Below are 14,147 nucleotides of genomic sequence, written 5' to 3'. Positions count from 1 at the left end.
CAGTAGCAAGCAAAGTAGTGTGGTAATTCGGAACTCTAACCCGAGACAGCAAGAGCATTCTAGGCCATGTTTACCAGGGAATCTACAGCACTAGGTTTACTCTAGGGATTTAAGTTACAGTTACAAATAATGTTTATGTTCCTTTCAATTTCTTCTCTTAAAACACCAGAGGCAGGCACTAAAAGGGAAAAGCAATCCTATCAGTTATGAAGCACTGTAGATGGCATCAAGATCAAAGCTCTTCTCTCTACTTGTCCACAACTGGAAGAAAGATGACAAGAAAAACCTTAAACACACTGTGTCCGTTTAAGGTCGTCCATGTTTGTTGCTACAAGTTGTTGGCGAACTAGAAGCAGGAGTGTGTAAGGGGTACGGTTTGGTTTTTTTTCCGCCCGCCACCGCTGGTCTGGTCTCGCCACCGCGCCAGCCCCAATTAACACAGAGACTCTGTATATGACAGAATTTTGTTGGCCATTTACTAGTTTCTTATCGGCTAGCTCTATTTAATTGTTAACCCCTTTCTATGTATTTCCACGTGGTCTTACCAGTGAGAGGTAGCTGGTGGTTCTAGTCTCTCCAGACTCTCCATGTTGAACCCTTCTTACTACTTCCTCTCTCCTCCTTGTCTCCTAGTCCCTCCTATCTTGTTTTCCTATTGGCCAACAGTGCTTCATTCATTAAACCAGTATGAGAAACATATACAGAATGACATCTCCCATCAGGAGTGTGCCAGGAGCATTTCCAGACAGCTCACCCTCGCATTAGCCTGGCCAAAGCAGCACTTAATCCACAAGGGACCGCAAAGCACCATGACAATTTAGCCAGAAACAGAATGTGTGGAGGTGGACTGTGAAATGACACACACAGATGCAGTATAGGGTGTCACTTGCAGTGCCGTCAAGTCACACTAATGCTCACTATGGTGAGCACTCTCCACACGCAATCGCTACATGCTAACTACCCGCTAACAAGTCTGTCTCAAGAAATGTTGCCTGACGCTTTCTGGAAAACAGAAAAAAATATTGAGTATATATGCAGGCTTTGTTATCACAAAAATGTTATGCAAAACTCCTTGGAAACATTACAATGAAATATCAGAGACTGAATGTAAAAATAAAACATGATATTAAGATGTCATTCAAGTAAAACTCTCAAATAGCAATAGCATTACCTGGGACTAGTTCCATAATGATGTAGACAGGCTGTCTCTGTGTGCACACGCCTATAAGTTTCACAATATTGGGGTGATCATATTGCTTGAGAATTCTAGATGAGAAAAAAAGTACATAAGGTTATCAGTTAAATAAAACAATGATTTAATTTCTGATACATAAACCAATATGTGCAATTATAATAAATTTTAATCAGAACTCAATTTTTAAAATATCCGTATGACTTGAAATTCTGATGAGATGCAAATCAACAGTTATTGATAAATATGGACAGCATAGCCCAAGTACAGATGAGTTGATTGTCCTAAATAATTCATTTAAAAATTTGTGCCCACACTGATGTTTAATAACAGATTAATTAGGAATGCCACATGGAATTCGCTTCAAAACATCTAGCCATCCTCAAATCAGTCCCCCTGGCAAATGCTACAGACATCACAGGACGTTCCAGATGCAGGAACAAGATTTTAAAGAACTGGGCTGACCAAAGCTGTGGCCAAATAAGAGCTTCCACATGGACTGAGGCCGAGGCGGTGTGGAGTTACTTTGGATAAATAATATTTCAGTAGAGGTGACATGTTAAGAAACAATCCTTAGCAGAGCTTCAAGCATGGGCTAAAACTAGAATAAATCCCTTAGATGCTTTTTTTTATCCTATGGGGAAATTTCCACATTCTTCCCTATGAAAATGAAAAGAATAGAAAAATAAGAAACATATTGTGTGCATACACTGATACAGAAGGACAAATTCTTAAAAAAAAAAAAAACCTTATGTTTAAAACAATGATTTATGAATGAAAATTAGGAAAAAACGCCAGAGATAAAGAAAATACTGTCAACGACATAGCAAAATTTCTAATAGAAATTCAGTCAGCTTTCAAGAATATATACTTACGTATATAAATATGTATATCATAGACATGTAAATATAATAAAAGGTATAAACAGGATATGTATTTAATGTTTTATTGCAAATATAACTACAGCACTACATATGAACATGTATGTGAGGTAAAATAAAAATTGTTGTGGTATTTTTAAGGACTTAGAGAGTAGTTACGCTGCTGATGTCCCATTGCTAGCAAGCCTGCTTAACTGCGCTCCAGGCTAGCTCAAGCCAGAAACTGTTCCCACACCATGAAAATGGTCACTCCAGAAAGTTCCAAAGGTACTGACTTCTACTTCAGCAAATCAAAGCTTAGGAGATGTTCTGAAACTTACCTTGTGGTAAATGCAATGAATTATAAACACACATTTTATATTGTTTCAAAGAACTCACTTGGCTTCCTGTAGAAACTTTATTTTTAATTCCTGTGGAAGATCTTCCTTGCACGTTTTAACAGCGACAGCAGTTTTATCCTTTAGTGTGCCCTTGTACACCTCACCAAAATTCCCCTGGAAAGAATAATACAAGCATGGTTGGCATGGCTGACAGCTAAAAACTGGAAAGTATAAAACAAAGCACTCCGAGTTAACCAAAGCACTGCTGTTGACTGCAGACTGGGTTGTAGCGAGTATGGGCACCTCCTCCACAGTCCCACAGGTTAGTCTTCGCTACAGCAAACTGCCTTTATTAATGCTTGGCTTCAACAGAAGGGGAACCCAACGTCAACCCTGCCTTGAACAGGAGGTTTTCTTCCAGCTACTTTATCCTTTGAGCACTGTATTTTGTTACATTAAAGATCACCATGGTTAAAGATAAAGCAGAGCCTGAGAGGGGACAGCTGGCATGGACCCTAACAATCACGTGTGCTGTAGAAACAGGTGTGGATCCGGGTGCAAAGGGGGTTTCCTCAAGTGTCAGTGTCACCAATGGTGAACAGGCACGGACACGCTAACCTTGCTCTTAGCTCTAGCATCTTGTTGGTATAGATGCCTTACAGTCAATGCATTTAGGAAGAGAAGGAAGCCACACTACAGGAAAGATCAACATGACTAACATTTCTCAAAGAGCTAGTTTTTCAGGGTTCTCTTAGGTTCTTATTACTGGCGGTAAACTCTCCCCTCCGTCCTTAAACTTGCCAGCTTTGAGACTGTCCTTCGGCTCTTTCCACAGGGGGCAGGCTCCCTCCGTCTTACTTTCTCCTCTTAGTTTCTAAGGCATAATGGAAGGTCCTGGTTCTCTGCCTTCCTAATTGGTTCGTTTTTTTAACTTCCTTTGAGGACTGCTTTTGCTTCCCCGAGCCTCTTGGTGCCGGAATGACCAGGCTCAGTTCTTTATCTAGGCCCCTCTTCTTCATCCTGTTTAACCTCAGCACTTGTTACTCAACTGGCTTTCCTCGCTGTCTTGTAAAAATCTAATAGATAAAGTTGATATATTACACACCTTCAATTGTGTTTCCAGAACCCTGCTACACGTGGAGCTGGCTTGTATATCCGTTTCTCTCAATCCCTACAACGTGTTACCTCCTGGCTGCAGCCCTGTCCTGGCATTGCTCTGAACTTCCCTCCTAAGGCCCAGAGCCACCCTCGCAAAGTGCAATTACCACCAGCTCCACATTCCCTTCGCGATCAGTTAAAGGTGTCAGGAGGTCATCAGGCCCTATGTAATGTGCATGCCTGCCATCTTGTTGACTTGCCTTCCTATGGCTCCCTTTGCTTGTTCCACAGAACTTCCGCAGGTGAGCTCTGCCCTGGCTACTCGCTCTGCCTAATCCTCACTGATGGCTATAGCTGTCCACAGGGCTCAGCAGTGTTTCTGGCAAGTTTTAACCCTAAGATGACCAGTAGTGAGGTCTGCCTGTTCCTATAAGAAGGGCAATGCTGACTAACAAGCATCCTAATATGGATATCTGAATTTTACCTTATTTTTCATGGTGCATCATGAAGCTAAATCCAAGTCAAATTTTACTCAGAAACGTCCACAATTAAGTCACTGAACAAACTTCACTAGAACTCGAATAATGATGATTGGCAGATCTGTCAAGTGTAGACTAGCCCGCCTTTGCTGTTAGAAATGATGCATTTTCATAGGGACTAGGACTTAGAGGAAACATCCAACTAGAATGCAGGCCAAACGACTTCACTCTGTGAGACTTGTCCTTTGCCACCACTAACGGAGCCAGTTACAAAGCAGGTACTTGAAATGAAACATATCTTGCCCCCAATGAACTTATATTACTTCCCCGGCCCCATCTCTCCTGGGGGGGGGGGGAGGCACATGCTCAGTAGCCGGCTCTCTCCTTATACCTTGTAGGCTCCTGGTACTGAACTCAGGTGGCCGGTTTGGTGGCAAGCGCCTCTGTCCCTACCCCATGTCCCCGGCCCGCGCCCACATTATATCTACATTACGATAATGTAGTCTTACGAACTTTCCTGCTGTTCTGAAAAGCAACACCTTGCCTTCCCAAGTCATGGAATAACTGGGAACACAGTGACGCCGCGCACACTTTCACTACCTCAAGGCTTCTTTCCTTCATTCAATAGTTTTTGGCTTTAATAAAAGCATCATGGCTTTGGCCTTCCAGGAAAAATATACACTGTTTTCAAAGATAAGAATCATCATAAGCCTTTCTATGATTATCAGGCTATCTCCACCCCATGCCGTGGTGCATGTATTAAAAACTCTTTGCACAGCAATATGAGGTGCTCCTGGCAAATATAAATGTTTCTTATTTGCTGATTGCATACCTTGCCCAGTAATGCTCCCAATGAAACATCTTCATGATTGAGAATCCATTTCTTATCCTAAAGCAAAAAGACAGAAAAAGACAAATTGTTGATCCATGCAAGAATACAGTTACTGTAAATGCCTTTGAGGAAGTTAATGCAGTCAAGAGCACAGCACGCTAAGAGGCTGTAACTTCAGCATGATACAAAATAGATCTGAGATGTTAAAAATCAACAATGCAACACAACTCAGAAACTGCAGCTTCCAAACGATGCTGGACCAACCTATAAGTAACACACGGGGTGGGCTTTGCACCTACCACAAAGCCATGCCTACGCTACTGGCTTTGTAAAATGTCGGGTTATAATACATCACACAGTTTCTCGTTAGTGTGAAAATTTTCCAATTCTCATTTATGTTCAAAGGCATTCTCTTCCATGAACCACACTCCTAAGAGTTACTTCTACACATGCAAACATTAGGACTTACAGCCTTCTGTAACACTGCCCATACATAGTCTATCTTTCCCAGCCCTTCCTATGGGCTAACAAAGCCACACGCATCAAGGACATGCAAGACCAGGGATTTAACAAGCACCGTAAAATGGTGTCACCCTGTCTGAGCTCTGGAACCAACTACCGTGAAGGGAGTATGCAAAAACATGTAGCTGCAGAATCACACAGAACCATAATGCCAGAATGGTAAATAGGTCCATTTTAAAAGAAGGAAGAAAAAGAAAGTGAGGAGTAGGTTGGAGTGGAAAGAAAGGAAATGGAAAATGGAGACAAGTGGGGGACAAGAGGCAGAAGCCGACTTCAATATTTTAATCATTTTGGTTTTTTACTTTATAGTACAATTTCTCCATTAGACAGAAACATAATCATGACCTATAGTATGAGTCATAATAGGTAATCAAATACATTGGAGTAAAACTGTAAGTGGCTTTAAGATGTCCTTCAACAGTGACATGAAGTCCTTCACCTTTAGAAACACCATGTGACATTCACCCATCACCTTGACAGACAGGTTACCCAAAGTGCAGCTTACATAATAACTCCATGTGAATGTTAAGCTAAAGCAATGGAGATTAAGAGGCAATATGAAGAGGCCATGGGAGGGAACCAACAGGCAGCGTTGGAACGCAAGGAACACAGCTGGCGGCTGGCAAAGCCATGCCTCAGTGAGCCTTGGAGAGGAAAAGCCTGAGGACTGTGTCCTGAGTGCCTCATGCTGTCGGTGAGCATAGCTCTGTTACTGCCCCTGTGGTCAGTGAGTCCCCCATAACTCTGACCTGTACAGCTTCTGTAGCGTGTGTCACTGAGGGGCAGTCTCAGTGCTAGGCCCAGGCTTGCCCCTCTGCCCCTCTGCCCCATCTTGCAGATGAGACGTGAGCTCTCAGCTACTGCCCCAGCACACATCCTATCCACCTGCTGCAGGGTCCCACCATGATGATCACGGGTGAGCCATCTGACACTGTAAGCAAGCCCCCAGTTAAATGGTTTACTTTATAAGCTGCCTTGGTCATGTTGCCTCCTCACAGCAACAGGACTGTAACTGAGACATAAGGCGTCTCTAGCAACTAAAGCTTAGAAATAATTTCCCAATACACTCAGAAACTAAACAACACACATCTACATCCATACATTTATTTTTTAAGGTCATGGAAAATTAGGTAAAACTTAACCAAAAAATATGGAAATTTATCAGAAATTGTGGGGTATAGTTAAAACACCGTTTGAAGGGAAGTTTGTAATATACCATAGGCATATTTCGAAACAACAGAGTGCTCATGCCAATGACTAAGATATCCATTCACCTTAAAGACGAAGCGAAAAGAAAACCCAATGCTAGGGAAAGCAGTACAAAGCACAACAGAGATCAGTAATAACCCTTAAAGGCTGCAAAGCAATAGAGAGCTGTGTGGAAACAGGAGACTCAGTGCGTGGCCAGCTCTGTCTCCGCTCACAGTGAAGACAGTCAACTCCCTGCAGCTCCCAGAAGCATCAGGGAAACCTTGTCTACTCTCAGAGTGCTTTCTCTCTTCTGACTATGCTGCATTCCATCGCTGCCTGGACCTCCAGTGCCGGGACATTCCTGCACTAAGGGTACTACTCTCCTCTATAAAACAGCAAGGGGACTCTCCATCCTCTTGTTTCACAAACCATTTCTGAGCCCTGCGATTCTCAACAACGACAGTAGGATTTTAGAAAAAAAAAAAAAAAAAAAAAAAAAAAAAAAAGATCACTACAATACAGAGTAACACTCTACCTTACCAACTACGCAAATGTAAGCTAAACTGTTCCAATGTTACAAGGCTTATTACAGTGAGCGTTTATCAATGGATTCTAGTACCAGAGACACAAAGTCTGCATCTCCTGTGTCTACCACACAACAGTGTACCACACCTTTGAAGACAACATGGGTTTTCTGGGGATTGTTCAACATTTCTCCTTATAGTTTTCAAATATCAAGCATTCAGAACATTTTGGAAGGATATATAGTAAACATTAAGTGTATCTTTTGGTGTGTGGATATATTATGCATAATATATGATCAAAATTCAGACAATGGGAGTTTCCATTTAGCCAAACCCTGAGAGAACATAACCATGGTTAATCTCCAACTGTGGGGCTGAACAAATAAATGGCCACCTCGTGACACATGGCTGACAATAAGCAGGGGTTGTGATTATTACTTTAATGGCAAATGTTTCAGTATTACATGAAAATAAATCAGTGAATCAGAGATCCGTATGCCTTTGCATCCTGAGTGCTGGAATTGAGCATGCCCTCTACCACGTTTGCCAACACTTGGGAGGGGAGGGTGGTTAGGGTGCATGTGAGAGGGCAGAGAGGATGAGAGGGAGGGAGGAAGGGAGGGAGAGAGGGAGGGGGAACTGGGATCGACATGTAAAATAATAAATTAAATGTAAAAAAATCAGTGAGTCATATTTTGAGTGGGCTTAAGAAAGGACAATGTAAGAGTGACTCTTCCGGGTTCTCTGCATTGTAATCATCACACTTTTACAACCAAGAGTTGGAAGGAAAGGTTTCTATCAGACACTCAAGAATTAAATAACGTGTTCCTAAACTGACTTCCTTAATTTTTCTATTGCTGTGTATTTAATGTTTCAGAAACGACTAATTTTTCTCATCTCTCAACAGAAGGTAACTACACACTCAACATGACTGATAATGATGAGTATCTGTGGCAGGGTTAATGCAAGTGTCCAGGAATATATTTATTGTGGAACACTTGGGAACTAGAAATTATGTACGTCAGTAATTCTAACTTGAAAGATATGAATTTACAATGTCCCTTCTAGTGGTCTGGTAGTAACCAGTATTTACTTGTACAACTCATTGTGAGCAAGAGGTGAATGGAAGGGTCAGCTCAGATGCGCCCCTCCCCCTCCTCTGAGAGACTAAGACAATTGAATACAGTTCTGTCAACTGTGTGAAGGGTGTGAAGGAGACACACTCTGTCTTTACTTTGGATTCTTCCATAAGTGGACTCAGACAAGGATCCAAATGCCAGCTATTAATTACATATATATTATGTAAACTTAATAAATTTAACATTTATTATATATTATATAATGACTTAATTCTATATTAATATGTAATAATGGCTTAATATAGAGAAGCACACATGGACAATTAAAAGTAAAATGAGTATAAATAAAATATAACTAAAAATAATATAAGTAACTGGACAGTTAGCTATTAATTCAAGTCCTAGTTACTTACTTTTTATGGCTGTGAGGAAATACCATGATCAAGGCAACTCTTTTTTAAAAAGGCATATAGTTTCAGAGTGCTCTAAAGAGAGACTGTCTTTATTGTTTCCATTCAGACATTTTTACTTAGAGACTCCTAAATAAAACGGCTCTTAATATCTTAAAATCCACCTGAATGTGCCGGATAACAGCTTCAAATTTGAGAGTGTGTGAAGACCAAACATGCAAATTATGCTAGAAACTGTCTCACTAACACAGACCATCCAAAGGCAGCTGCTCTCCCCCCCCCCCCCCCGGCCTCTCTCCCGTCCCAAAATTATTTAGTTAATTTGCTTGTTTTTCAAGACAGGGTTGCTCTGTGTAGTCCTGGAAATTCACTATGTAGACAGGCTGGCCTCCGACTCAAAGGGATGCGCCTGCCTCTGCCTACTGACTGCAGGGAATGAGGGTGCACGACACCACCGCCTGGCTGTTTATTTTTTCAGACGGAGTTTCACTGTGCAGTCTGGCCTAGAACTGACTATGAAGACCAGGCTGCCTATAAACTCAAGATCCACCCACCTCTGCTTCACAAGGGCAGGGATTAAAGGTGGGTGTTACCGTGTCTGGCCTGACAATATAATTTTCAACAATGAATTATTTCAATATATAGGATACTGAAAAGCTGCTAACAAAGTGAAATTTCCTAGGTTAAATTCAATATGCTCATTATTTATAGTCAAAAATTAAAACTAAATTTTGGATGTGATGAATCTTTATAAAACAAACTTTTAGGAAAAACAGTAATTAATTAAGAAAATATGGTTTCCCCCTCAAATTTAAAGGCAAGAAATGAAATCAATTCTTCTTACTTCACTTAAGAATTTCTCAGTCTTTTCTTAAAAAAAAAAAAAAAAAAAAAAAAAAAAAAAAACTTTAAGGACGCTGCAGTTAATTAGAAATCAGTTAAGTAAGCTAACCTCATCAACGCAGCCTAGAGCAAAACATGAAAATGCTACTTGCAGCAGAGCAGGACAGCCTACCCGGAAGAGAGACGGCCTGGTCCGACATCACTAACCCTACAAAGAGTAAGAAGAGCTGGAACTAAAAAGGGAGCGTGCACAACCCAGCAAGCAACCAAAGCCCCCAAAGCCTCTGCCTCCACAGCCTGGAACCCTCTTCACCAAGGAACAAGGAACGGTGTCTTAGAGTTACCCTAGGGAAACACCACCATCAAAAGCAAGTCAAGGACCAAAGTCTCACACTGTTCATCATCCAAGGAACTCAGGTAGGGCAGGAGCCTGGGACAGGAGCTGATGCAGAGGCCATGGAGGGCGCTGCTCACTGGCTTGTTCCTCGTGACTTGCTCAGTCTGCTTTCTTAAAGAACCCAGGACCACCTGCCCAGGGATGGCCAATCTCTAATTAAGGCAATGCCCTACAGGGTTGTCTAAGACCAGTCTTACCGAGGCATGTTCTTGATTGGGGTTCCCGCCTCTCAGATGAGTCTAGCCCGTGTCACGTTGGCATAAAATCAGCTGGTCTAAGCAGCAAGCTGCCCTGGCAAGGAAATACTACTATGAAATGCAGCCCAGCCTGGGAAGGCTTTGTCTCCAAGGACCTGAGACTCCCATTGTGAGCTAGACACAACAGAGCCACTAGAGAACCACAATAGCTCAGGGGGCTCTGTGCCTGCCAAACCAGGCCCAGGCCCAGTCCTTCTTCACAGGGAGGGCCCCCTGGCACCCAGCCAAGGGCAACCCCAAGCCCTGAGGCAGCACCATAAGGAACAAACTGGAAGCCAGGTGGTTCCCGGAAATCAGCTAAACACGATACGACCACAAATCCTCAGAACTTAACTGTCAGTAAAGCCAAAGGCCGCTCAAGAAGGCCAGAAGGTGATGTTAAAACTAAACAAGGTTTTTAAATTTTTATTTATTTTTAATTTATGGCCACTGGTATTTTGCCACAGGTGTTGAGTCTCTTGAAAATGGAATTATATGAAAATGGAATTATAGACAGCTGTGAGCTGCCATGTGGGCGCTGGAAATTGAACGCAGATCCTCTGGAAGGGCAGTCAGTGCTCTTAAGTGCTGAGCCATCTCTCCAGCCCTACCACGGCTGTTTTATAAACAGAAAGATCTCTTCAGAGGACTCAGAATCCCCTAACACAATAGATCAAGAAAATCAAAGCCCAGGAGAATAGAGACCTGGCAGCAATACTGTCTATTACCAGACACTGGGATTATCTGACCGGGGTTCACAGGGACCACAAAAATGCAGTCATTAAAAACAAGACCATGGAAGCGACTGAGGCTGTATAGACTATCTTAACAACAGAAACAGAAGATATTTGAAAGGAAACAAACAGAACCTACATTATCACAAAAAGATAAGATTATACAAACTTTTATAATGCGCTAAATCGGTTCAACAGAAAATTGAAGACAATTGAGGATAGCATCACTGAATTTGAGGACAAATAAACAGAATTCCCCCAACTGAACGACAAAGAGGAATGGCTGGGTTTCAGTGAAGGGCATCAGGAGCTGTGGGGCTCCAATAGTGAGAGCCAGCATTCCTCACTGAACCTCTAAAGAGGGGGGGGGGAGGGGAGGGGGAGGGGGAGGGCGAGCTGAGAGAGTAGTGAAAGACACAAAGCTTGCTGAAAGGCCTCAGATGTGGTAAGAGACACCCAGCAAACCAAAGAGTTGACACAACATCAAATGTGGTAAATCAAGTCCGAAAACTGTAGCACAAAGTCTGAAAAGGAGGCACGGGTAAGCGATGCTTTATCTACAAGAGAACCCCAGTCAAGATTCTTTCTTCCTACAACCAGCAAGCTTAGAAGTCAATGGCGCAATGCACAGCAAAACAGCTGTGCACTATAGCTGCTACACGAATAAAAGGGCCCTGTGAGGAGGAGACAGGGAAGGATGTGAGCAAAAACAAACCTCAACCACATCCCCCTATGCTCTTCCTGTGTTTCAGTTAATTACTTTCGTAGCAGAGACCCCACAAATGCAGCACACACTAGAGATAGCCAGAAGGCTCACTGGGACAACAAGACATTCGTGGTGTTCTGCCCCTCTACAATTTCAGAGAGTTTTATTATTTTATCATTATCATTATCTATTATTGTTGTTATTATTAGTGTGTGAGTGTGTGTGAGTGAGTGTGAGTGTGTGCGCGACTGTGTGTATGTGTGTGAGAGTGTGTATATATGTGTGTGAGTGTGAGTGTGTATATGTGTGTGTGAGTATGAGTGAGTGTGTTAGTGAGTGTGTGCGTGCGCATGTACCACTTTGCGGAGCTGGTTTTCTCCTTTTACCTTTACGTGTCGCATGGCTCACTGGGCAAGCCCCTTTACCTGCTGAGCTATCCTGCATGCTTGCTCTCGGTTTAGTTCCACAGTAACTGTGTCACAAAAGGGGATACAGCAGTTCAGCTTCACCATTCCCAGTTAAATGTGCAGTCACGCTGATGACACTTATCACACTGAGCACTGAACTACTGAAATGTTCACAAGTGACGGCATAATGTCTGTCCAGACGTCTCATGTGGCGCTTCACAGTGAGGGGCCAGCATGATCCCTGAAAATGTGCAGACTCAGGCTTCGGTACCCCGTAACCCATGGGGAGTCCTTACCGTGCTTGGCTATCATAGAGGGAATGTGCTTAGCTCTGTAGAACAATCCAGTAGAGCTTCCTGATCCATGACAACATCACATGATGCCATGCAGTTCACACATAGAAAGTACGCCTCTACAGTTATGACGGATGGACTGTTACACTCTAAGGGTGTAGGCAAACAAGGCTTGAACCCTTATCTGTCTAACAAATCCCTCTACTTCCCCCAAGTGTAATCTGTTGTAAATGGTGAGTATGACTCCTAAAGATTGTTAAGGAACTGAGCAAAATGGATTCCTCAGTTGGAGTTTCAGGGTTTTCCTTCTAATGGTTCATAAATTTTGCTTCAAATGTGTACAATGTAACGTTACAATTTCTTCCTCATTCACTGGGTTAACCAGATGAAATTCAATTCAAAGTTTCACATTTTGCACATTCAGACTTTGTAGCAAAAAAAAAAAAAAAAAAAAAAAAAACCACAATAAAACTTTCAAGTTGTAATAAAAATGCTCTATGTGTCCAGCAGAATTGAGTCAGCTCTCTGTGGCCTTGACAGAATCTACAGCCTGAGAGGAAAAGCCATACTGTCCCTAGGGCCACTCAGCATGACAGTAATCAGGAAAGACCCCTTTATTTTCATTAGGTAATGCACCATAACTATTCTTTTACCCCCCACAACAACACTGCCAACTCCTCTATCAAATACAAGATATTTAAACAGAATCAAGCAACAACAGAATCAAGCCATTACTGTACCATTCTCTATTCTTGTGAAAACATTATGTTCTCATTATACCACGCCATACGAACAGGTATAATAGTGGGTATAATAAGCTATAAAAATAACTCGAAATAAAGCAAATTACAGCTTAGAAAGTTAAAACCTAAATCACAGAATTCATTTTGTCTCACAAAGTGGCCATTTAAATAAAGTGACTGGAGTGGCAAATAAACAGCATCCCTCGCCAGCCACCGCCGACTCATGGTGCTTCTTGGGGGGGCAGCCACAAGGTGCTGAGGGCCATTATTTCTTATGCCAATCAACTGCTGCCAATCTCACTGGATGGGGGGTGTTTCTCCCGAGGTTTTACTTTAAGGTGTGCTTATGAGCTGGAGGGTCATATTTCACAGAGTGCAAATATCTAAATAAGACAGTGGGAAGTCACTTCCTCACTCCATTCAGATCCAATTCCCCAGGAGCTGAGCCCTCCCCACCCTGAGGAATGAATTCCATCTACCCGAATGCATCTTCCCAAACACTGACTGTTCAGATGACAGGGCTCCACTTTTATAGAGGTAAAGAGTTACTTTCAGGCAACATTTCCATCCTCATTTTGATCATTACCCAGCCTTAAATACAGGAAAATTTAGGAATATAATTGAATAACCTATTTATAAGCAAAAGTCAACACAATGCAAGTCCACCTTAAGAATGTAGCTATCTCTGACTATGACTTTGAAGTTTTCATAAATCACGCCTTGGTATAATGTGTGCTAACGATCATCGAGTGTAGAATGATGGTGAGATGGTAGAAGGATGTGGTGGAGGTGAAGAAAGTCTAAATACAGACTTACATTTTCAAAAAGTAAATGAAAATGTGCAAACGTATCAACAACATGGCGTTCTAGAGATTTTATTTTGAAGTGATATGGCTTAGCAGTATAATTCAGCCGGGTGTTGGTGGCGCACACCTTTAATCCCAGCACTCAGGAGGCAGAGGCAGGCAGATCTCTGTGAATTCAAGACAAGCCTGGTCTACAAGAGCGAGTTCCAGGACAGGCTCCAAAGCCACAGAGAGACCCTGCCTGGACACGCACGCACGCACGCACGCACGCACGCACGCAGAGTTGGTCTAATTCTTAGGAGGAACGGTTGCTGCCCTTGAGATTCTTTTGTGCGGGGTTTGCAGTCACCGACCGCTTCACTGCCTGCCTAGCACACTTGTTCCACTCAGAGTCTCAGCCACAGCACATTCTTATAGTGCAGGGATTACTCAGAGTTGGATCCGCTTTGTCATT

The 14,147-nt window shown here is 42.5% G+C and overlaps 1 protein-coding gene across 3 annotated transcripts in view; it reads right to left on the bottom strand.

Annotated features, from left to right (window-relative positions):
- Nucleotides 1-14,147, bottom strand: part of Fer (FER tyrosine kinase) — a 216,124-nt gene that overhangs the window by 64,403 nt on the left and 137,574 nt on the right. For all 3 annotated transcript variants that reach the window (XM_051190878.1, XM_051190880.1, XM_051190879.1), the window contains 3 exons: nt 4,803-4,859; nt 2,452-2,567; nt 1,172-1,266 (listed from right to left, as the gene is read on the bottom strand). In XM_051190878.1, the coding sequence (XP_051046835.1) occupies nt 1,172-1,266; nt 2,452-2,567; nt 4,803-4,859 (268 nt within the window). The remainder of the gene's footprint in view (nt 1-1,171; nt 1,267-2,451; nt 2,568-4,802; nt 4,860-14,147) is intronic.

The sequence above is a fragment of the Phodopus roborovskii genome, unplaced genomic scaffold, assembly GCF_943737965.1.
Source record: "Phodopus roborovskii unplaced genomic scaffold, PHOROB, whole genome shotgun sequence".
NCBI classification, from domain to species: Eukaryota; Metazoa; Chordata; class Mammalia; order Rodentia; family Cricetidae; genus Phodopus; species Phodopus roborovskii.
Note: the sequence above shows the minus strand (reverse complement) of the source record. Positions and strands in the feature narration are given on the sequence as shown.